Source organism: Electrophorus electricus, chromosome 23 (genome assembly GCF_041902795.1).
Source record: "Electrophorus electricus isolate QZ-2024a chromosome 23, ASM4190279v1, whole genome shotgun sequence".
Taxonomy (NCBI): Eukaryota; Metazoa; Chordata; class Actinopteri; order Gymnotiformes; family Gymnotidae; genus Electrophorus; species Electrophorus electricus.
The window spans coordinates 10,925,127-10,949,760 of NC_137519.1; the positions used below are offsets into that span (position 1 = coordinate 10,925,127).

General features: G+C 47.4%; 1 protein-coding gene and 1 long non-coding RNA gene across 3 annotated transcripts in view; one reads left to right on the forward strand and one right to left on the reverse strand.

Annotated features, from left to right (window-relative positions):
* The window catches only part of uacab (uveal autoantigen with coiled-coil domains and ankyrin repeats b), a 36,398-nt gene extending 12,253 nt beyond the window's left edge, over nucleotides 1–24,145 (forward strand). The window contains exons 2-19 of the mRNA XM_027004744.3: nucleotides 7,626–7,756; nucleotides 10,996–11,084; nucleotides 11,189–11,253; nucleotides 13,036–13,093; nucleotides 13,414–13,484; nucleotides 13,968–14,074; nucleotides 14,172–14,353; nucleotides 15,459–15,496; nucleotides 16,313–16,366; nucleotides 16,529–16,636; nucleotides 16,806–16,838; nucleotides 16,956–17,048; nucleotides 17,148–17,178; nucleotides 17,298–17,347; nucleotides 18,146–20,842; nucleotides 21,098–21,250; nucleotides 22,007–22,072; nucleotides 22,408–24,145. Coding sequence (XP_026860545.3) covers nucleotides 7,626–7,756; nucleotides 10,996–11,084; nucleotides 11,189–11,253; nucleotides 13,036–13,093; nucleotides 13,414–13,484; nucleotides 13,968–14,074; nucleotides 14,172–14,353; nucleotides 15,459–15,496; nucleotides 16,313–16,366; nucleotides 16,529–16,636; nucleotides 16,806–16,838; nucleotides 16,956–17,048; nucleotides 17,148–17,178; nucleotides 17,298–17,347; nucleotides 18,146–20,842; nucleotides 21,098–21,250; nucleotides 22,007–22,072; nucleotides 22,408–22,479 — 4,098 coding nt within the window. The 3' untranslated portion in view covers nucleotides 22,480–24,145. The remainder of the gene's footprint in view (nucleotides 1–7,625; nucleotides 7,757–10,995; nucleotides 11,085–11,188; nucleotides 11,254–13,035; nucleotides 13,094–13,413; nucleotides 13,485–13,967; nucleotides 14,075–14,171; nucleotides 14,354–15,458; nucleotides 15,497–16,312; nucleotides 16,367–16,528; nucleotides 16,637–16,805; nucleotides 16,839–16,955; nucleotides 17,049–17,147; nucleotides 17,179–17,297; nucleotides 17,348–18,145; nucleotides 20,843–21,097; nucleotides 21,251–22,006; nucleotides 22,073–22,407) is intronic.
* On the reverse strand, nucleotides 167–5,955 carry LOC113574079 (uncharacterized). Of its 2 annotated transcripts, XR_003410280.3 has the most exons (3): nucleotides 5,436–5,955; nucleotides 4,087–4,218; nucleotides 167–2,897 (listed from the first exon to the last, which is right to left on the reverse strand). It is a non-coding gene; the product is annotated as an uncharacterized LOC113574079 (long non-coding RNA). The 2 variants fall into 2 exon arrangements; XR_014119501.1 differs by lacking the exon at nucleotides 4,087–4,218.
* Nucleotides 24,146–24,634: the final 489 nt, after the last annotated feature.

A 24,634-nucleotide genomic window follows, 5' to 3' on the forward strand; every position in this document is an offset into this window, starting at 1 on the left:
AGAAAGAATTCTTTCTCTGATCCCGGGACTGAAGCTCGAGGACCCAGCTCTACAGGATGGAAACAGACTGACATGCCGTTGGACGTAGGGCTGCACATAACGATTATTTTGGTACTGATTTAGTCTGGTGATTTTTCCCCCCCCCCCCGTTAATCTAATGACTAACTTATTGGTTATTCAAAAGATTTTCTTTATTACTCTTACTATATCAACTTGCCCAGAATAAATGACAAACCTCTCAATATTTCAATCTCTTAAAAACAAATTGCGGCGAAGGCAAGCAGGTTGCGAAGTTTTCAATCAAATCCGTAATGCAAACAGACAAAGCAATCCGTAGGGAGTACACAATAATGACTAGGGGAAACTAGACCCAGGTGAGGGTGTTGCCACACCCCTTGTTAACCAAATCTATGCCTCATGTTAAGGACCATATTGTTTGTTTTAGTTAAGTGTACTGTTAGTTAAGTACCATGACAACAGTGGCTATGAAATGATCTCCTCCTCCTCCTCCTCCTCCTCCCATCACTGGAGTAATATGCACTTAAGATAATCAATCAAGGGTATTGTATTTTGACACTGTATGGGGCAAGGAAAATGATGCAAAAAGAAATGATATACAGACATGAATATTGGTTTAAGCCAATTTCACGCTCACATGCCTGTTTTGGTCAATTGAAAATTATAAAACGACCAAATGAAATGCGTGGTCACGTTTAGCTATCCAGATGTCTAGTAGTGTAACGTAATGCTATCATAGCAGCAGCGTTGCAGAAATTGCCTTTAACAGAAACAATTTTAAGTGACTACTACTAACAAACACGCATGTTGTTAGTCCTAAGATATCATTCAGGTGGCGACAAAAAAGAAGTAGGTTTACGATGCTGTCTCGCTGCCGGCTTGAAGGCTGACCTTCGTTTTGAGTGTTCTTGCATAGCAGTTGTGCTTCACAGATGACTCGTTAACGATTTTCAGAGCTTACAGAGCACTAAATTGGTGGGTCCGTGTCTAAAATACTCACACACCTTAGGTGATCTCTGGCGAGGTTTGTTTTGGTTTTGTTATTTTGGAGGGGTGGCTTTCTGATGAGGACATGTTCTTTCTCATCCGTGCTGAATTTATCCAGTGAGCCTGGTGCATTCAGGGAGTTGAGACCGCAAGGGTCACAAAGCCGATCGGTATTTTTCTAACTAACAAATTGCGGGGGGAAATGGCCTGAACCCCAGTTCAAGGGTCATATTTGGGCAATGTGATTGAACTGCTGTCTAGACACCAGAAAGCTGTGTGGGGTGGTGGTGGCCTGAGCCAAAGGCTTGACCATGGGCAGGTAGAGATCACCCGCCTAATGGGTATTTTGACTCTGACTTTTAGTGAAGTAGACAGTAGCTGTCATGGGAGCCTGCATCTGGGGACTTTATAACTTGGTTCCACACAATCACGGATGAGGCCACATGTAACCACAAGAAAGAAAGTAGGGGGTGATTATCCTTTTTCTTTCTTCTGTGTGTGTTGCATACTGGTGTTGCAGCCACAGCAACCCCGCCTCCCTTTACAGTACTGGATTCAGGGGGATACTAGGGTTACATCAATTGGATCAGTAGTAGATGAAGCTACATGATTGCATAACTGCACTGAAATGGATGCATCCTATGCTTAGCAAGTCAGTGGTCATGTTGCCATGGCAGCAGCATGTGCCAACAAATTTGGCTTGCTTGTTTACTCCGTCAGTCAAGCAGGGATATTGCTGACAGGTATCTTATAGCAGCCTTTCTTTAGCTAGTTTACATACCAACACAGGCTTCCCATAGTTCCTCACGGGCTGTCTTTAGCATACCAACACAGTCATCTGGGGTGGCACACTTGACAAAGACCATCAGCAGACACCTCCCCTTGGGAGCGTGGGGAGGGCTTGTCTAATTACAGCATCCATTTAATCCAGCTTCATAAGGACAGGCCCATGGTTCCTGTGTAGCAGGAACCCTGGAAATAGCCTTCAATTACAAGAGTACACTGGTTAATCGCAGGTTAGCCCATCAGCCCTGCCGCGTAATTGAGCACAGCACATTATTAACGGCTAGTATCAACAACAAACCCACAGCGACAGCTGTTGACAACGTTTGCGGGGCCTCCGGTCTCCGTTAGCTAGCCAAGCCTAGCCTAGTGGGCCCGCATGACACTGGGCTTGTTTTGTCGGGGGCAGGGCATGAATGGATTTTAAAAAAAATTCTTTTATATTTTTCGACACGCAAACATGATGATGTCATTCACGAGTGCTGAAGGCTGACCGTGTGTAAACATGGAGAATGTTTGGTAAGCTGGTAGAACACACTTTTCATTTATTATCTTCCTTCTGATCGTAGTCATGGTGCTGTTGAACCGTGTCTGAATAAACATACCACTGAGCCAGTGTCTGTAGTTCATCCAAACTCATGTATAAAGTGCTCAAAGTTGTAAGTGGCCATGACCCAAATTGTCTTTGCCTTTCTTCTCATTTGGTGCTTTTTGTCCCTAGAGCATCAGCAGTGTAAGTGTGCTTTTACCTGCCACAGTGCAGCTAGTGGATCTGGAGCATCTTTCACCGCTCTCACAGTCTGGTCTGAAGAACCCACTCAGGATTTGCTCGGTGGATAAATATTTGAGGGGTCCATCACAGAGCAAAGCTCTTCCTTCAGTTTTGTAATTTGCTGTGTGGTTCTCTTTTTTTTTTTTTTTTTTTTTTTTTTTTTTTTTTGCGCGCTCCCTCAGTAGCCGCTGCTCCGCTTGGTCATTAAAGGAAGTGATGTGTTCATCCAGAACTTTCCTAGTGTTGAGCCTTTCTTCATCTGAAGACTACTGGGAGTATTGCATCCGAGGGGCTGAGTGGGTTGGGGGTTCTTGTGCAATGGCCTGGCACGACTAATCTGGAGAGATGAAAACGGAGGCAGATAATTGGTCTCCTGTTGGAACCTGTTTTATAACTGCAGGTGGTGTGTGTGTGTGTGTGTGTGTGTGTGTGTGTGTGTTAGAATGTGGAACACTTGTTGAGTGAAAACTTTAATGGAGAGATGATCTCAGCTCATATCGCCTGCTCACCATGCCGTGTGTAGGTCATGGTTGTCACCATGAATATCCTTAAGGGACATGTTGGTTAATGGAGTTTGAAATGCACTTGATCAGACACACACACGTTCTCTCTCTCCCTCTGGCACTGTTCCATGCTAAGTCTCTCTCACACATGTACCATATGATCTTCTGCAGTGGTTAGTGCAGATACCTAAAACCAGTCTCAAGTGTGTGTGTGTGTGTGTGTGTGCGCGTGTGTGTGTGTAATGATGGATTGTGATTTTTGGTTCGGAAAATGTTGAAATGATCTCCCACATGTAGACTGAACCAGACTGCCTGGCAGCCAAGAACATTTAGCAACTAGAGACAGAAATTACACCTGCCCCTACCAAACATGAACGGTCACTATGACCTACACCCCAGTCTCCCACTACTGAACACAAAAGCTCACTATGACCTACGTTCTGACCTGCCCCTACTGAACACGCAAACTCACCATAACCTACACCTCAGTCTGCCACTACTGAACACTATTCATTCATGTCAGCTCATGGTACTTGAATTGCCGACCAAGATGTAATCCCTGAAGATCAACATCCCCATTAAGCAGTTAATCTGTTTGTTTTTGGTTTTTTGGATCTTTTTAGTAAATAATGGGGCTTATTTCCACAAACACAGCTAGATGTGTTACAGGTGATGGTGTTGAAGGTAGAAGTGACAGTGTTCCAAATTAAACCAGATTGCCTTTGTGTGCTAATCAGTTGTTTCATCCCTTTAAGGATGAGAAAAGAATCAAAAGAGCTTTGAAAAACGCACATTTGAGCATGCCTTCCATTTTATGGCAACAGATATCAGATATGGGAATGAGAGATTACAGATATCTTATTGTCAGCAAGAATGTAAACTCTACTGTTTGGCCAGCAGAGACTCATGTGCCATAGTCATAAAAGCCTTTAGCCCCCACCCTGCACACAAACACCTGGGCTTGAGCCTGGTCTTGCACACCTGACTCCAGCCCAACCCATCAGCAACACCCTGCCTCCTTACCTGGGGCCTGTCTGTACCTGCCAGCCACTCTTGAGCCCCTCCGTGCGTGCAGTGCTCAGAGGCTCAAAGTTGAACAAACATGCTGTAGCCCATGGACCACGTCACAGCTCATTTAAATCCGAGTCTGAATGTCTACAACAATAATCATTTTTGAAATTGATCAGTTGTGGAGCCGTGATGTCAGGCTTATTGTTTTTGCACTTGGGTTGCATCCAAAATGGCAAAATGTACTGCTCGACTGTTATAGTACATTTTTGTTTGCGTGTTCGCTGTTTACACACATCCAGATGCACTTCATCCACCAACTCCCCAGTGTTCGTTTGACCTGTCCATCTTTTAACATATGACATCAACTTGAATGATCTCAGCTTGTTTCCACTGCTAACCATCGCCAACGGTAACATGGCCTATCAGCACTTTGAATGATGGACAAAATGGGTTTGTAGTTCAGCGCACGTGTCATGCTTGGAGCTGTACATGATGCTTGTGCAGTGTGGTCGCATACTTCAAAATCTCTCTGTATGAAGTACGTTGTCGGGGGGGGTTTTAACGTGCTTTTTGTCCAAAGACTGTGTGTGTTGGACATGCACTATGATGTACTGCTTTTGTGTTCTATATAGTATGGAAGTATGACATTTTGCATTGTATGTTTTTAAGCAGCCAGATGGTGTTGGACTCCATGTTTAAGGCTTTGGGCTTTAGAATGACCATAATTTCACCCAGACACCCACTGCACACTGAAGGAAGATATGAACATCATTAGTGGAAAAACATCATGCATCAAAAGTTTCAGTGCCCTTTTTTGACTCCATGCCTGTATTCTGAGGAAATTCACTTTTATACTTCCATAAAATAATTTTTTTAATAACGTGCACATTGGTGCTTTTAGTTTTATTGGCGGGTGCTATCCTTATCAGAAATGAGACTGACTGGTAGATATTGCTGGAAGGTGGGGGGGAAAAAAAAAAAATCATATATATATATTTTTTTTAAATTTTACTCGAGACAGAAAATGACTGATGGAGCATTTAACAATCATGCATCATCCATTTTAAGAGGAACAAGATATACTATTAATACATTGTTTTAAAGTGTTTTTGTGCCTGGAATTGGAGTGGTTATTTCAATAGTCTGCCCAAAACGATTGACACATGATTCATAGACTCTAGTGATAGCTTTCTGAGTAACATGGCTATCTACAAAGGGTCACAGATTTAAAGTGACTGAGTGGATGGGCTATAAACACCTCTCAGCCATCACTCACTGTCCTCTTAGCAAGACAAAACAAAAATACGCGCACACATACATACATACATACATACATACATATATAATCTCCATTTCTGTACCTTTTGTCTCCATGTTGTAGAGGAGGTTGGAGAGCATTCCGTCCCCATCAAATGCCCCATTCTGCATGTCTGAAGAGATCCTCACGTGTGCTGCATATTACTGTCACATGGGCAGCTCCACTGAGAACTTTGGAGAGGGGTGTAATCTGATACCCCCCCCCCCCAATGATGCAGTCTGTGTAAATTAAACATGTCGTTTCACTCCCTCTTATTTTTCACCTCCCATATCGAAAGCTTGATGTCTCCCTTTCAGAAATAGATCTTGCGTGCACAGTTTGCCATGAAGGTTTGTAGGAACGAGAGCGGGGAGATGACGATGACGACGATGGTGAGGGGATCAGACTGTCGCTCCCAGACAGCTGATTGTAAAAAGGAGACGCCTAATCCAGCTACTGTGCGCGCGGATCAGCGGTCTTGCCGTCTCGCAGCAGCAGGGGGTCACGCTGAGTGTGGCTGGATGGCTCTCTGAGGGCTGCCAGCCAATAGCCAGCTTTAGGATCGACCATGTGCTCCCCTACAGGTTAATATTTCTAGCTCGCCCCACTCTGTGTGTGCACGTATGTGCTCGTCAGGGCACACTGGCATGAAGCACCTCCTGCTTGGCTGGTCTTGTTTCTGTCTTCTCTCTGCCACCGTAACAGTTAGTTATGGGCCAGGCATGCTGGGATAGGTTATTCTTAGTGCTTGTCCCCCTCCACCCACCCCAACCCCCCCCCCCCACTCCTACAGCCCTCTACCTCCCCAGTCAGTCATTGGAGAAAGGTTGGAAGGGCAAAAAATAAAGAGGTAAGTAGTGGTAGGACTGCGTCCACGCGCTGTTTACCAGGATATTTTAGACCCTGAAGAGAACACATATTTACCAGCAGGCGTTGGACGACCTTGCCATTTGGCGCGGAGAGGGAAGGAGGGAGCAGAGGCGGACCGGAGTCAGAGATACGGATAGAAAAGGGGAAAGAACGAGGCTGGGAAAAAAAGAGAAAGCGTGTCGGCCAAGCAGAAGAAAAGCAAACTGTCTGCAGGAAGAGTGAGCGAGGCTGCACTTCGGTCTGAGACGGAGCCACGAAACGGGACCCGAACGGTGCGGCCTGACCCTGGAGAAGGAGCCTGTAGCTCCCAGTGAAGGGGCGAGCACGCGCGTCTGCCCAAGAGGGCGCGTGAGGCGCGATGAGAATGCGGGGAGAAGCTGCAGGCAGGGGAGGAGTGTGCACACGCGGCCCACGTCTCCTTACGCTCTGTGAGATGCTGGCGGCCCACCCGGGCGTGGGACTCTGCTGAAGAGACCACACACGCACTGGCAAAGTGGGCTTCCCCTTTCCCAGTTTGGTTGTGTTTTTTTTTTTGTTTGTTTTTGTTTGTTTGTTTGTTTGTTTGTTTGTTTGTTACCCCCCCCCCCCCCCCCCCCCCCTTGGGTGTGTTTTTTGTGCATCTTCTCCAGTGCAGCTGCATAAAGGAATAGCGTCGTCAGCACCATGAGTCGTTGGCTGAAATGCACCGCCATGTACTTCGTAGGTATCTCAGCACTCGTCTCACAGGCAAGATTTGTAGTAGTTAGTACTGTCACTACTTCTGGTACAACAGGCTGTAGGACAAGACAGTCAGCCTTCAGGCTGCATGCCAGCTCTTTTCATGCTAGCTTTTAGTAACTTACTGGAAACTGGGTGTGGGTGTGTGGGATGGACTGACTGACCCACTAGGGGAGAGTGACTTATGGCTTTCTTCATAGCTGCTAGGAATCCTGGAATGCACCCACAGTGTTGCTGAGGAATGCAGGGCTGATTTGAAGCGATATTTTGAGCCTCAAGGATTTAACAACTTGTTTTAACTTGCTGTCAAGTCATTCTTTCCACGCAGTTTAATTTTGAAATTGTTTTAAAATTTGAGTCTTGATGCTTTTAGAAAGACTCTTCGTATTTTCTGTTGTGAGCTCCTTTGCGGACAAACTGGTGAAGCAGAGTTGATTGTCTAAGAAGCCTGAGCCGAGCTCTTTCCTCCCACCAGCTTTTCTGACACTCTTACAAAGCAAATCAGTCAGCCGCCCTCTGGCTGTAAAATGCAGAACGTTTCTTTGCTCCGTATTGTCAGCGAAGCACATTGGTGCATCAAAGGCAAAGTGTCAAACGGCGCATCCCGCAGAAGGCTCTACTATGGGCTCCATGTACTGACCTCTCTGCTCCCTCACCTCTCTTTCAGAACACAGACTGGAATAAGTATGACGACAGGCTGATGAAGGCTGTGGAGAGGGGAGAGGTGGAGAAGGTTGCAGCTGTGCTCAGCAAGAAGGGCATCACTCCCACCAAACTAGATGTAGAGGGTCGCTCTGCGTAAGTACGCACGCTTTCTGTGCTGAGATGCTCCCAATATTGTGTTGATTTACACAAAGGCAGATTCATATAATGGGTGACTTGCAGAATGTCTTCACTGAGATTCAGAAGCATTTCTGAGAGAAGTCTCTAACTGAAGAACCCGGCATAACCCAGATACTTCCTGCTGTTTTCCTGCCAAATATAATAAACAATTCTAAAATTATTCTCCTGCAAACCACAAGTGAAGAGATGGAGGAAAAGATGGGATTTAAACTTGGTCAGAAAACAAAGACCAACACACTCTCCTAAAAAGATGTAGAGAGGCATTAACAGTGGGTTTTGATATGGTATGTTTTTACCTCCTTAAATCACCTCCTGAGGAAAGCCAAGTTGAGAGCCGAATTCACGCTGCGCACTGCGTGTTTGTGTGGTGCCATGTGGTAGTGATTACAGTCATCTGTTTTGAAATGGCTGGTGTTTGTGGAAGCCTTGCTGTTCTGGCCTGTGTGCATGGGGAATCTGGGCTTCCCGAGGACACACCACTATGGAGAACATGGAGTGGTGAAGGCTATTTGATCCAAGGCATGTATACAGAAAAGAACGCGCACACGAGAGCAGAGTGGCTCAAGTGATGTCTGTAAATGAGCATGTAACATCTTCAGGTAATGCATCTTCGTAATAAATGTAGGAGTCATGAAGTGACTGCGTTCCCAAATACTTCCTTGTTCTCTGGATGTGTTGAGAGTAACGAGAAGGACTGGGCAGGGGTGGTCATGCGCTATTCTCTCCCGGATGCTTAACAAGGTGCTTTGCCATCGCCTGGCAGGGTGAACACGGCTGCTGTATTTACTGCTCAGCTGAGTGTGGCGGCCCTGTGCCCTCCATTTTCAATCCGCCGCGGGGCCCCGAGGGAGCCGACACTGAGCGGACTGCTCTGCCATTCAGGTTCTTTTAACGGCGCCCACGTTCCTCCTCTCTGCCTTCTAGTGCGAGATCTGCGCCCTGGCAGGAGAGCAGGGGTGGGCGTCCTCTGTCCACGTGTGGTATTCCTCCTCCTGGTTTTCTTCGTGGCCAGGAAGGGGCCTTGTGCGATAGAGCCCTGGAATTTTTCAGGCCTAAATCAAGTGCATTCGCCGGCGTGCTAGTCGCCAGGGCGGCGAGGCAGAGTAACGGAGCTGCAGGTCATAAACGGCGCGGTGATATATGGAGCCTGCCTGTCAGCAGCAGGGCACGGCCTGATGTGCGCTCGTAGCCGCTGGCGATGTGCCACACTGTGTGTGTGTGTGTGTGTGCGCACACTACACACACGTAGACACAGTGGGAGGTCATGTAGGAGTGTGCATACAAGGTTACATGCTGGTCTTTGGGTGTAGAGCAGACATTTGCTTGTAAAGAATGACCCCGGAACCAGTAATGATTTGATGCTCATTGTTTCAGCTTTTCGTGAATGACACAAACCCACTGGTTGCACAGAGAACAGTGCACAATGCACTTCAGAACAGTTGTGCTCTGTAGCTCATAAGAAGTCAGAAATTACAACCAAAAAAACCCCCAGATTTTCTATAGATATACTGTTGGCACACAACGTCAGTACTGTGTGCGCATGCGTGCTGTAAAAGGCACATCTGTCTAGAAGTGATTATCATTAATCAAGGATTAACCACCAGGAAACCAGCGTCAAAGGTGGCCTTTTGTAATTTATGCACGCATATGTGCACAGAATGTGTAGTTCATGCACACTGTAAGTGTGTGTAGTTATTTTCTGAACCAGACTTGCAGGCACCGCATGTCACAAGGTCTTGTTTGACAGTGTGTAAATTACTTAATAATCTTTGTAAGTGGCTTTACAGATGGCCCCTAGTTTTGAGGAACACCTGTGATCTTTTGAATATTAACTAGTCCTCTGATCGGAATTCACCGCTCGACTTTGTCCCCATGTTCCTGACTTTCGGTGGGCTTTAAATGATCTCAAATGTTCTGGAATCTTCTATAATGACGCACTTGCTTTTGAGGGGCTTTTCGAGGACCCCCTGCAGGCACATCACTTCAGTGCCTCTAAAAATACGTCGCATATCCAGAGTCACGGAAGGAGTTGGAGCCAAGCTAGAATGACACGTCTGGGTGTCGACCAGCATGCGACCTTCTGTCTCTGTGCCTGTCAACGGCATGGCCATTCTTAACCGTGAGCCACCTGCGACTCCACTGTGCAGCATGGTGCAGGCTGCCTCCAGCCACCCAGTTTGGGTTGGTTATAATTTTTTTTGTTTGTTTGTTTTTTTGAGGAACCTATTATGCCCAGTGATCTATTTTTGAGTTGTGCCGGATTGCTTGCATTTGGTTTGAACGCATCTCTGCCCTGGACACCCGGTGAAAGAATTCCTTTCTCTTTTGTGCTAAAATTTAATTGACTTAATCCTGATTTCCTGGGGGGTTTTATTGATGCTGTTGCCGGTTACTGGTTCATTGCACGCCCGTGCTCTCGCTCTCCAACGGTACAAGTCCTAAGCAGTCGCTCCCTGTCGTTCAAAAAATACCCCTCCTGTCCGCGACGTGACTGGAGGCGGAACTGCGAGATCGAGGTCAAAGCCACTCGCGACTCAACACAGCTTTAAATGACTTAAAAAAAAAAAAAAAAAAAAGGCGCCTGTTTCTGCGCGCGTTTCCTCAGCGCTCGCGCCGAATCTGTCCGCGTTTAACGACCTTGTCAGCACTAACGCGTCAGGAACCCCGAGACGGTCTAGCAGTCTGGGCTCTTGTGAAGCGCTAAAGCTGAGCACGTCCCATGGAAATGTGCTACGGTGTGTATAAATGGGACTTGAGATGCTGATTGGTTTATAACCTTGCTCATTGTAGGGACGAAGCAATCTGAATCCTGACCAAGTCTGAATCTGTGTCTAAACTTGTCTCTTCCCCTCTTTGAAGAGCAAATCTGAAGCTGGTGTTTGTCTCCTGCAGATGGCCGTGCGAGTGGGTCGGATCGGCCTGGGTTGAGGAGGTGTTGTGTATCCCTCCTGCCTCCATTTTCTGCTCTACATGCTGATTTAGCTGCTAGACGCAGGCATCAGTTTTCAGTACTCCGTTGCCCCTCTTTATCCCCCCCCCTCCAATCGCGCACTCCTCTTTCACGAAGCGCCCGTCTGTCATATTCACCACCGGGCCTCATGCTCACGTTATTGCATAATGAGACTTTTAGCATTTAGATATTCTCTCTCTTTTCTTTTCTGTGTGTTCTGTCTCGCTCTCTCCACCACCTGAAGTTTCCATCTTGCTGCCACCAGAGGACACTTGGACTGCCTTAACCTCATCCTTGGCCATGGTGTTGATGTCACAGCTGCTGATGCCACAGGTAGAGTAGACACTTTTTGGTGGTTATTAATGATTTTCTTTTCAAGCCCGTTGAATTGTTGTTGAATTTTTAAATGTGATTTTTATTTACTTAAATCTTATCAGGGAAAAATGCCTTACACCTGGCGGCCAGGAACGGACAGTCACTCTGTGTGCAGAAGCTGCTGCAGGTAGGCGATCGTTGCTGTCTGGGTACCGGTTACCCAGTGTCCATGTTTAGGGTTGGTTTTGTGGAACTCAAACTCTAGAATTTCTAGGGGGTGTGATTTATTTTCTAGAAGCTATTCTGGGAAACTGTGAACAGGAAGTGGGCCGGCAAATTTGTGCCGATCTGTCTGAACTCTGTGCACGATAGCTGGAATGTCATGCTGAGCTGGAAAGATGGAAGTCTGTGAGCCACTGCAGATTTTTCCTGTTTGTTCAAAACGGGGAAAAACACTGAACCACTGGTGCTGTCGCTTGTGTTTAAAATGGAGCCTGATATCATCTCGGTTCTTTTTCTTTGCTGAAACAGCTTGGGCACTGTAAAAACCTGGCTACTGTAACACAATGGTGGGTGGACAGTACAGAAAATGCCTTTAAGGCCTTTGTGATTCATCGGTGCTCTGCTGAATCATCTAGTGCATTTGTTCTCTTAACTATAAGGGCCTGTTATCACAAATGTAAGGCTCCAGCAGGGGTCGCTAAAGTGTGTGGGCAGGCATCCATCACTTGAGTCCTAAAGATGATCATCATCATCATCATCATCATCATCATGATGATGTCTCGAGTGTCTTGTCCTCAGCTCTCACGTCAGACTCGCACCTCAGTTTAGCATCTTGACATCTGATAATTGCACTGGTGGTGGTGTGACAGTCTGAAGGATTTGCCGTCATCCTTTGTTAAATGGTTTAATATTCAACAGTTGCCACCCACTGGTGGTGTCTGTCTGTGTGAAAAGCAATCAGTAAAAGGGAAGAAAGGTAGGATTACTCATAATGGAGAAATGACCAAAATCATATTGACCTATTTGTTTGTTTTAATCCATTTCACCACTGAATATATAATAATAATTTTTAATAATAATAATGAGCAAAGACTTTAGTGGCAAAACAGCATTTTAGTAATATGTTCATTGTCAAATATTCTTAATATAATTTCTGAGATATGCGTTGAATTGCATCCCTGTTAGGGCTCAGCCTCCCCCCTGCATGGCCCCTCCAGCATGCACTGCTTATGAAAACAGCTTTCAGGGACTCCAGCTGGGTGTTGGTAGTGTTGACAGCATGGCCCCGCTCTGTAACCTCCCATCTGTGTGCCTGTACCGTCATCACAGGGCCCAGGGCTGTCTGAACTCGCCCACAGAGCCCACCCCACAGCAGATAAAGTTACTCGGGATATAGTTATACACCACGGTCATGTGACCTGGCCACCTTTTTGGGAGACTGTTGCTAGAGAGAGAAGAGGTTCAGTGGTTTTTTTTTTGGGGGGGGCTTTTTAAAATGTATTTATTTTATTTATTTTTAAATTTTTTAAAAAGAGGCCTGGTGAGAGTAAGATCAAAGAAATGGAGACAGAGGGAGAACGTGAGGGGAGTGAAACAAAGGGGGAAGTGAAGGAGAAAAGGTGAGCAGGTGCAGTTGTGGGTGGGGTCTCTGGGACAGAGCGCTGGACTCAGCGAGACCAGCATCCCACAGGTCACATCCACTGGCCGTATCATAGCAACAGGTTCCCTCCCCTTCACCTGCTTTCACTTTCCCCCAAACTCTGGAGCTTCAAACAAGCATACTAACATTAAAGGTGGCCCAGAACCCTCCGAGTCTCAGCAGCCAGGTCTAAAACACTTGAAATGAGGTGCAGTGATGTCTCAAACAAAAGATATGTGGGATGCCTGATATTTATTTCAACGGTAGGTTGAAAGTATTGGCTAATTGGAAAGGGAGAGTTTTCAACTGTCTGCTTATGTGTTACAGCACAGCTGCCCTGTTGGAAATGTGGACCTGCAGGGGAGAACAGCACTACACGATGCTGGTGAGCAAGAATTTCCACCAGTATGCTATTTCATTAGTTTTTCTACACTTGCCTTTTACCCTGCCAATTTTTCTCACACTCGCACATACTGTTGTCATGAACGCACAGTTGCAGTATTGCCAAAGCAATCACAAAATAATCAATCACACGGTCCCTTCCCACCTACAGGTAGTTTCATAGAATTCAAATCGATGTCAGGATGTCACTGCAGTTAATTTGTGACTCGACCTTTCTCTCCTTCACGCTCATACCTTGCTCTCTCTTCCTCTTTTTCTTTAATTCTCTCAAACCCCACCCTCCCCGGGCTTTGTCCTTTTCAGTCATGGCAGGCTGCTCCTCCAGTGTTAAGCTCTTGTGTGACAACAGAGCCTCGGTCAACGCTCATGATTTTGTGAGTATTTTCCCCGTGGCTGAGCAGAGCTCTTGGTAACTGCTGGGCTACATCAGCACCGCATGGCTTTCTGGCAGCAGAGCGTGCTGCCTGGCAACTGTGCAGCCTGCTGGGTGGCACACTGCACTGTGGTAGGAACTGCTCTGGTCCTCACAGGGTCACCAGGTGGTTGATGGGGCCTTGGATAAGAGTAGGTTTACTTGGTTAAGGTTGATGGAGAGGTTCCCCCCCCCCCCTGCTTTGTGAAGCATTTTTCTGAAGCCTGAGCATAATTGTCATACAAATTTCATTTATTCATCCTGGAATTTTGTGTGTGTGTGTGTGTGTGTGTGTGTGTGTGTGTGTGTGTGTGTGTGTGTGTGTGTGTGTGTGTGTGTGTGTGTGTGTGTGTGTGTGTGTGTGTGTGTGTGTGTGTGTGTGTGTGTGTGTGTGTGTGTGTGTGTGTGTGTGTGTGTGTGTGTGTGTGTGTGTGTGTGTGTGTAGGATGGCCGAACTCCATTGGTGTTGGCCACCCAGATGTGTCACCCCCGCATCTGTCAGCTCCTGCTTGACCGCGGTGCTGACATCAGAGTGCAAGACAAGCAACACAAGTAAAGACGCACTCACCTAGCCTCGCTAGCACGCCCTCTGCACCTTAGTGTACACACACACACTCTCATGTGGCCTGTGTGCCTTCCCCACCCCCAGGACCGCGCTGATCCTGGGCTGTGAATACGCATGCAAGGATGCCGTGGAGGTGCTGCTGAGGAACGGCGCTGACGTCACTGCTGTGGATGGCTTCGGCCATGACGGCTACCACTACGCACGCCTCAGCAAAAACCATGAGCTTGTCAGCCTCGTCAAGAGCTATCTGGACAGTGCCCTGAAAGGTATGTCACACCACCTGTTAATGAAGGGCAGGGACTCTGAGACACACCTACCCGAGCATGCTCCACATCTCCTCCTTCACCTCCTCCATGTCTCCCCTGCAACCTCCACATCTTCCCCCATCTCCCTCTGCATCTCCCCGTCCCTCCCTCAGCACCACCTCTGCGCCTCCTGTGCCTCTCTGGGGTCCCCACTGCCTACGCCACCGCTCCACCCAGGCGTTCTAGGCACAAGAACGAAAACGTGCAAAAGGCTCAAAGTTAATCCGAAGCCCTCCACTTGGCTCCATGCCAAAAATGAACAGAAACACAGCAGAGTATGGATGGGAGGCGGGGGGTTACGAGCAGACAAGATGTCTCCACTCTATCTCTTCTGTGCCACCCTCTGGTGAAAAGTGTGCATGTTTGCTGGTCCCAAATGCAGTTGAATAGTCAGACTGATCTTTACTGACCTCTTCGATGAGATCCCTCATGATTACACTGCACTCTGATTGGATGGAGAGGTTTCGGCTCTTCCCTGCCTCGCTGCTAAAAGAAGCCCAGCTTTCCCAAATGAGATCAACAGTCAGAGCTGCCTGAGGTGTCTGGCTAATTAATGTTTCCAACACACCTGTTTGTTGTTTTTCTATGCACTGTGTGTACGCACGCACGCGCGAGCCTTTAATCTCGAATTGGGGGGGAAAAAAAGGCTTGTTATGACTACACAGCCACGCAGACAGTGCAATCACAGCCCCCTCGTTTACTCTGTGGAGTCCGCTGCCCTCGGCCTTAACAGAGCTGCTCACGTGCGCTGCCGCTGGTGTTTGTGACAGCTGAGTAATGATGTCTTCACATGCAGACTGAAGACCCATCTATTTGTGGAATATTTAAATGACCACTGCTACTATGTTGACTAACTGAAACTCTAGGACTTATTGTATTGTATAAAGCTTCTAGGCATCTGCACTGATCCCTGTATTTCAGCAGCATTCTAGTTGTACTCAAACCTGCTGTACTATACTAGGATGTATTCTATGAGTAAATGACAGCACTTTTGTAAGTCGCTCTGGTCACGAGCGTCGGCCAAATAGACATTTACGTTAACATTGCATTTCCTCTACATTGACAGTGAAAGAAGCTACCAGGATGGAGCAGAAAAAGAGACAGGTATGGATTCCCAGAAAACACCAGCTTCCAACACTTTCCTGGTTAAGATTTAAGACTTTAAGGTTCTTTTTGCTCTCCGGTTTTATTTACCATTGCCTTGTCTGAGGGAGCCAGCGTGAACCCAGCAGCAGTTGCGTTGCCCTCTAAGCCAAGCCATGCAGAGGGACAGTAGGCTCCAGAGCCTGGGGAGAACTTTACTCGGCTTATGTCCTCTCCTGATGTCTTAATGAGAGGCTTGTGATGGAAGCCAGCCTAATTACTGCACTTAGTTTTCTCATTTAAGCAGCTGTGTAAACTCCCGGGCTCGGGGAATTCTTCTAGCTGTTTTTTTAGCACCCTCGCTACTGGGCTATAAATCGCCACTCGGAGACACTGGGCTTTAATTCGACTGCTTATTGCGGTACACTGAAGGCCCAAGCCAGTCGTGTACTTGCGCTGTCGTCACTCGTTGATGACACTTGGCTCTGGATTTAATGCCCCGTCAGAGTGCCGGCAGCGTGCGATACACAACCGCGCCAAAGCACGGCGCACAATCACTGCAGTCATTCGCTTCGCCGTTTTCCAGCTCAACACCACTGCCATCTAGTGGCAGTAGACGAAACTTCAGTGTGACTTCCGTTTTGGAACATTTAGGCAAGCAGAATTTTTTTGCATCAGTTACAGCTTCTCGTCATCCTGATTTGTTATCCAGACACGAAGCACATTTGTTGTATTTGAGTCTATTTAAGAGGTTTGTGGTTGTGGGTTATTCACCCAGCTGAGTTAATTTTTTTTTTTTTTTTTTTTTTTTTTTTTTTTTCCCCCCCCTCTCTGCAGCTGTCACTGGATGCAACGTCTGACCCCTCGTTCAGTAGGGATCATATCATTCATGTACGTGGAATTGTTTTCAGTTTTCTCTTGGTCTTTGTTTACAGATCTAAAGCTTTGGGTTTGCAGTATTAGTCTACCAGTCTATTCTCTGATGTTTGCCCCATTAAATGAGTTGCCGTAAAGCTAAATTTCTGTCTGCGTGTGTGTGTGCGACTTCTCCAGGATCTGGAGAAACAGAATGAGAGCCAGCAGGAGACTCTAAGGAGGTATCATCAGGAACAAAGGACTTTGATGGACAAAGTCAGCATGTTGCAAAAACAGCTCAGTCAGGTACATGCACGTACAAAGCTATGGAGTCCCATGATGCTCAGTGTCTTCTGGTGCTGTGCACTACAGTGACGTTTCTTGTGCTTTAACCTCCAAACAGTCTGACTTATTATCTTCCAGATTGTTGTGCAAGTGTCTCACATGCAGTACGTATTTGTACTTCTTTCTGCAGGAAAAGTCAGTGGTGGAAGACATTCATAAAGAGGTACCTTTTTGCAAGCGTTTTGTAGATTCTCCATGACCGATGACCCCCGCCCGCCTCGCTGCAGAATGTGCATGTGCTCATCTCTACCTCCTTTTCACATCTTTCTGTCAATTCCAGAGAGAACATCTGAAGCGACTACTGGCTGCTAGAGACAAGGAGGAAGGCACTAGGGCCTCGGACACGGTGAAGGTCCAGCCCCAGAGCTGTCTGGTGAGCAGGCACAAGCAGGCTACCCGCCTTAGATCCGCATCCAATCCCTTGACGTGATCGACCAATCAGATTAATACGTCTGCTTGTTTCCTTTTGCAGGGAGATTACTCAGGTCAGTCTGTAATTAAAGGTGAGTTTGGCCTGTGAGATTTGGCACACAGGCTTAAGTTTTAGGAACTGAATCATATGGCCCGATGAAGATTCAAGGTAATTATATATATTAAAAAAATCTGTTTTGTTTTCATGCAGGGAGAGAAAATGTCATTGTCAGACAGTCTCAAAGCCTGGATTCAGCTCAGGTAATATCCCTTGAAATGTTTTCTTCTAATCGAGATGATACTGTTTTTGTTTAATTGTGTTGAGATGCCTATGCAGGATATTTATCTTATTACCAAAGCACTGTAGCTTAATATCTCAATTAGATAAAAATATTAGAATCTTTATTCAGCTGAGGAATACTGATTTCCTGATCTAGTCTGTTTATGGTCAATCTGGACAAGTTTTTAGTTGCAGTTACACTTTTTTTAAAATGGAAGTCAAAGCAAGCAAAGCAGTATTATGATGTTTCCCTGAAGGAATTAAGAAAGCTTTGCCACAACATTTACTAATTTGGTAGCTCAGCAATAGACTATGTGGGTAATGGGTTACCTACGACTATGATTTGTAGCTCACTCCAATAGTGTGTGTGTGTGTGTGTGTGTGTATACACACCGTGTTGTCAGAATGAAGGAGCTCCTCTCTTATTTTTGTCACCTCTCTTACTTGCGGTTGAGAGAGAACTAATTTGTTTGTTTGTTTTCTCGGAGGGTCTCAGTTTGGCGTCAGCTTTTTCAAACTGCACTAGATGCAGTTTTGCAGGACATGATGTTTTTTTTTGTTTTTTTGTTTTTTTTCTTTGTTACTGTAGAGATCACTTTGGGCTTTGTTGTAGTGTAATTTGTGAAAATTAAGGTCTGTGGTAAAACTTGGTATGTGTTCTCCAAAATTTGTGTATCCAATCTCTGAGAAAAGGGTTATGGTATGTCGCAGATCAAGGTTTGCTGCTCACAGTGCAAGTAGTGGGTTACATTTGTAACAGTCTATCTCTTTGATTGCAGATTTTACAGCCAACAGTTCTGTCTCGTTCCTTGTCCCGCCCCCTGGAGCTCTCTCAACCAGTGTTGGGTGCCCACGGTGAAGTGGAAGCACTCCGTCAGGAGCTGAGCTCCACCCGTAAACAGCAGGAGGCTGCCCAGGATGAGCTAGGGCACCTCCAGGCGTTGCTGGTGCGGAAGACTCAGGACTGTGAGGAACTGGCCCAGAGCCGTGACTCGGTCAAGCGCGACGCTGACCGGCAGATTCAGGAGCTGGAAGGGGCGCTGGGGGACGTGCAGAAGAGGATGCTGGATTCAGAGGCCAAAGTCAAGCAACTGCAGGCCCATGTGGTGGCCGTGAAGGAGCACCTCGGGAGCCAGATGCTGGATGACCTCAAAGCCCAGCTCAGCGAAGTCAAAGCCAAATACGAAGGCGCGTCGGCTGAGGTGGGCCGGGTCAGGAACCACCTGAAGCAGAGCGAGAAGGCTCTGGAGGAGTACAAGAAAAGCGAAAGACACCTGGCCGAAGAGGCCGATGGACTGATGGTGGAGCTGAACGTGGTGAGGGAAGAGCGGGATAAGATGTCCAAGTCTCTCCTGGAAGCAGAGACTCGAGCGCAGGAAACGGCGGTCCGCCTGTCAACCACTGTCCCCGGGGAGAAGTTCGACAACATGAAGAACCTCCTGACCAACGCAGTGGATGAGAAAGAGAGGCAGCTGGCGGAGCTGCGGGATGACTACGACCGTGTACTGGAGGAGGTGGCCGAGCTCCACCGGGAGGCGGGTGGCCGGGATGGCGTCCCCCTGGCAGAGCACGAGAGGATGAGGGATGCTCTGGAGGAGCAGAGCAGCACATTGAGGATGAAGCTGGCAGAAGTGACGTCCAAGTGCCAGACACTGATCCGCGAGCTGGAGGAGGCCGAAGACGAACGGGAGCTGCTCCGGGAAGAGCTGCAGGAGCTCACCCAGAACCTCCAGACACAGTACGTTCCTGTTGATGTTCACGAGGAGCTAAGGAGGTCTCTGGCGCTCGCTGCCGAGGAGCTGAGGGAGCAGCTCGAGGAGGTGACGGAGAGGAAAGGCTGGACAGAGGAGCAGGTGAAGAGGCTCCAAGAGGAGAAGGCCTCCCTGTCTGAGAGCGTGAGCAAACTAAAGAGCTCCCAGGTGTCATGCGAGAAGTATGAGAGGGAGGCGGCCACCCTGTCGGCTCGCGCCGCTGGTCTGGAGAAGGACCTGAAGAGCCTCCAGGAGAAGTACCGGGAGAAGGAGAGAGAGCTCGAGCTCATGGTGGCCGAGAAGGCGTCGCTGACGCGGAGCTTGGAGGGAGAGTTCATTGCCAAGGAAGTGCATGAGCAAGCGCAGGCGGTGTTGGGTGAAGCCTTGGAAAAAGCCAAGGCTGAAATTGCCAAGTTGGAAGAAGATGGAAGAATCAGGGAGGAGGAGCTAAAGAACATGAAAGAGGGAAATGCTATGTTGAAAGAGGAGTTTGAGAATGTGCAGGCGAAATTGGTGAAGGACTATATTAGCCTCGTTGAGCACGAGGAGACGAAAAGCAAGTTGAACAGGGCCTTAGCTGAGGTGAAAATGAGAGCTGAGGATGCCGCATCCAAACATCAGGCTGCTCTTGAAGGTTCTGCAAAACTTCAGGAAGAAATAGAATCCCAGAAGAGAGAGCTGGACACCATTCATGAAGCCATTCATTCCAAGTTTGTTCCCCTGTCCACCGTGGAGGAAAAGGACCGGTCTTTTAGCAGTGCCATGAAGGACATGACGGAGAAACTGGCCCAAGTGCAGGAGAAGTACGAGGGTGCAAAAGCAGACAGGGAACGAGAGAGACAGCAGAAGGAAGCCAAGAAAGCGGAGCTTGTGTTGAGGCGGCAGGAGCTGGAGGCCAACTTTATCCCCAGTGAGAAACACAGGGAGGTGGAGGATGCCTACAAAGTCCAGGTGGAGGCACTGAGCCTGAAGCTGGTGGAGCTGGAGCAGCAGCACATGGACGCAACCGTGCGGCGAGCTGAGCTGGAGGAGAAGAATGCGCTGTGCGCCACTGAAATCGAGAGTCTCCAGCAGCGTCTGGAGAGCGAGCTCGTTAAGCAGGAGCGATTCAAGGACACTGAGCGCTCGCTGGGCTCCTTTCTGGAGGAGGCACGGAACGAGTGCGAGCGGCTCCACGCAATGCGCGACGTGGAGGCGCAGCGCACGCAGGCCCTGGAGAGGGAGCTGCGGAGCTGCAGCAGTGACGCAGACCTCCTGGCCCGCCATGGCCAGGCTCGGGAGGCCCTGGAGAGGGACGTGGCCGATCTGCGCCTGGCCCTGAGGGAGGCGGAGGAGACCAGCGCCCAGCGGGCCGAGGACGTGGCCACGCTCCAGGGCGAGCTGCTCAGAGCCACGCACGCCCTGGATGAGCTGCGTGCCCACGAGGGCCAGGTGGCCCAGCTCCGTGCCGAGAAGCAGAGGCTGGAGGATGAGGCCGACGAGCTCGGAGATCGGCTCTCGAGCCTAGAGGAACAGTGCGACGACCTCTACAGGGAGGCGGCCCAGGCCAGAGAGAGCGAGTGCAGAGCTCGGGTGGAGATGGAGACGTTGCAGAACAGGAGCACCTCCATTGAAAAGGAGATCCGTGAGCTGAAGGAGAAGTACGATGAATCGCTCACCACCATTGGAGACCTGCAGAAGAGGATCCAGATGTACTCAGAGCAAACCGAGGCAAAAGACAAACGGGTGGGGAACTTTTATGGCTTCATTAGTCACTGCACCATCACTGGTTTTGTCTAAAGAATATATTTATCAGGTTTATTGTCTGAAGTCATGTGAAGGTTTTTAAAAATAAAACAGTTCCATGATGATTTTCAGATTACCACAGCCTGGTGTGTGTAACTGAAGGGCATTTGAAATGAACATACTCTTGGAGGCCCTCTCTTTGTCAATACAAATGTTCTGTGTGTCTGTGTCTGTGTGTACACTCGTGCCCTGCAGATCACAGAGCTCCTGGCTGACGTGGAGCGCCTCAAACAGGCCCTGAATGGCCTGTCCCAGCTGGCTTACACAGGCAACATGCCCAACAAGAGACACACGCAGCACATGGACGCACTCCAGGCGCAGGTCAAGAGTCTCCAGCAGCAGCTGGCTGTGAGTCCCGTCTCACCACGAAACGCTCACATGCCTGCCAGCGCAGGGGCCGTCCTGCCTCAGCTTAGCCTGACATGCTCCCTGGCTTCCGCAGGGCTGGGGCATAGCATGAGATGTTGAGCCCGACTCTGAATGATGCCGTTTATGCCGTAACAGGACGAGGATACAAAGCCACCGATAGATCCCAGGTGGACCTTCATCTGGTCCGTTTGTAACTCACAGGTTGAGGAATCCATCTTCATTAAAACTGTGGTTAAAAATGCTCGATAAGCTTCAAACCTTTTTGGCGTCCAAGTCTTAAGTGCTGTGTGACTGCAGCTGACTGGTTGATGTAAAACAGGGCTACAGGAGCAGGAGGCACTACCCCCTCAGAGCTTTGGGCTTCGCTAGAACTCCCATTAGATGGAAAAGCAAAGCACAAAACTCTTCCACACTTATTGAATTTGGCTTCTGTATTTTGCTGAACCTGAGCTATTTTAAGCCATAGATATTTTAATGGGACGTGTTGTGACTGTGCATGTTAAGTCTGATTTTTGATCAGCTCCTAGTACCAATGACAAAGCTACATGGAAGGAAAAAAGGCAGCTTTCTGTTGTTCATCAGATATGAATGTACCAAAGTTCACTCTGACACTTTTTTTTCCCCCTCTCTCACTCTCTCCCCCCCCCCCCCCTTCAGTAGACAGCTGTCTGTTCATCACAGTAGAGGTAATTAGCAACTCTGGTTGTTTATATTTTGTCTCTCCCCCCGTTACAGGATGCTGAGAGGCAACATAGAGAGGTGGTTTCAATTTATCGAACTCATCTTCTCAGCGCTGCACAGGTAAGTGGGTGTGTGTGGGTGTGCTTCTGTCCTTCAATACATACACTGCCTGAAGTTGCTTTTTTTTTTTTTTTTTTAAATCTCAGGGCCATTGATCAAGAGCTCATTTGTGGAAATGTCATGACCCATAATGGGGCATTGCATTCCCATGCAGTTCTGATCTTATTCACACTTACTCAGGTGTGCGTGTACGCGGGTGCGTGCGCGTGTGCGCTCACCGCAGTGACTAAAGTTGCAGACAGCTCTGTATGAGGGGTGAATCACCTCCACCACCTGAAAAGCTGCTTAAGTCCGATTGGTACGCGCTGACGTGTGTGCTGGCTTGCATTTTCCAGGGTCACATGGATGAAGACGTCCAAGCAGCCCTGTTGCAGATTATCCGAATGAGGCAGCAGTTTGTATGTTAAAACCCAGCCTGAAAAGAACCCACTGACTCAATCCAGCGTTCCCTCTGTAGGCCTGCGGTCAGACGCTGCTGCACAGCAGTCCAGTCACAAAGCATGCCAGATGTTAATGTCCTCTCCCGGCATGGAGCTGTGTACTTTAGTACAGTCAAAGCCTTGTAGTTGTTTAACAGGTTAGATATTTTGCAGTCGCAAAGCTGTTGCTTAGAAGTGCAATAATTATGCCCACAAAAATCCCAGCAATGACGAACGAGTGGTGGAGGGGTCACTTATTTCCCAGTGCCCACAAATATGATGTCATATCTGTGCAGGGGTAATTCAGAGTGGTGTAATATTTGACTGGTTGTAATAATTCATTGTGCTGCTGTTGGTTTAGTAGGTGGGGTCTCCTGAGCGCTAACCTCAGCAGTGGTTTATGCTCATGGTTTTTGTGCCTTTCAGAGTGAGAGCCTGGTTTTGTTTCCTTATTTTGTAACGGAATAGCCTGCAGCAGAAAAAAACGGTCCATTTCCCTGGCGCTCTGTCTGACCTCCTTGTATAGCAACTTATTCCATTGACTTAGTCTTCTCTGTATAATCGCCGTCAGGGAGCAGGTCTCCTACCACTCTTAAGGGCACAAAGAGAATAACCTTTTACTACAGTCAATACCAGTCATGCAGCATGTTCAAGGAAGCAGGCTGCATTGTTGTGTGGAGTTGGACTTGGATGCTTTAACCTCAGTAGTTCTTAGGGCTCTGATGTTCGCCTTGTGTGAGATATCAAAGGAGTGAACGCTGGATTGTACTCGGTGAGTGTCAACGGTGCTGGGCGAAAAAGAACACAGCCCTGCCTTCCCCAGAGCAATTGGAGACGGCACCCTTCCCTGGCTCGAAGACCCCCCTCCCTTGCCTGGACTATACTGCCCTCTTGTGGTGTGACTTGGCAGGCCAAGTTTGTGGGTTTTTGTTTTTTTGTTTTTTTTTTGGAGGAGGATGATGATGATGATGGAATATAGCTTTCTGTGGTTCATTTGGCTGTGTGGAAGATCAGATGTGTTTTTGCTTTTTTTTTTTTTTTTTTGCTTTTTTTTTTTTTTTTTTTTCTTTTTTTTTTTTCTCTTGTGGTACTTCCCAGATCCAATATATTTTTATCATGGCTTTGTACTACTTTTGATTAATGGTCACCATGTTTATGGTAATACTATTCAGCAGGACTGGACTAAAACGGCACCATACCTGTTCAAGGTACACAACATTCAGATTTTTCATACTTTTCTTTTGAATGTCTTTTTTTTCCTCAGAAGCAGTAGAGTTAATTTAAAAACAACTAGGTATCCCATTAACTCTGAGCCTGATCACTGCAATGAGCAAAAATTAGCACATAATTAATACACATTCATTAAACTCCTATCCTGATTTGCCATGCCAATAATAATGTATTGCAAAAAATGGCTAATGATTTCTATTAACTTATAAGAACTGAGTTCTCTTGGTTCTGTATTGGCACTACAAAACTCCATAGCAGTCGTAGTTGTACGTCATATATTTCTGCATTCTTTATCTACAGGTAGATGTTTCTCATGTGGTGTAGAATCTTCCTCTCCTTTTCTGTTTACTTTCTTTTTCGTTTGTTTTGTTTTACAAAAGTGGTAGAACTCGCATCAATAAAAGTGCCTACTTTAGACTAAGAATGTCTCTGGCTGTTATTCAGTGAGAGAAGGGAATTCTTTGGCCTTCCCATGTAAACAGAATCCTGGGAATAAGCTTGGGTATAACTTAGGAGTGCATAAACTTAACACACAGAACACCTTAGCTCCCGGGTTCCTATCTTGGAGTACTCCTACACACTGTGTTTGCTTGGTAGGTACGGTGCTCTTGACCGATCACCTCTCAATAGCTCATAACCCCCCTGCCCACCCCAACTACATTATGAAAACTAGTCAGATCCTCTCTTGCCTGTGTTTCACTTCACTTTTTCATGTCAGTGCATGTGCTTTTATTTTAAATGCAATCATGGCAGGAATGATGGGTTTTTTGGAACAAAGCCTCCTCTGTTTTATCACTTTCATTGATTTGATTTGTACCTTTGTGCTTCACCTGGTTTAGTGTTCTACAAATACCCACTAGGTTGGCTGCAGACTCTTTTAGAATATTGGGCTTCCTTTAAAAGGATTTGGATC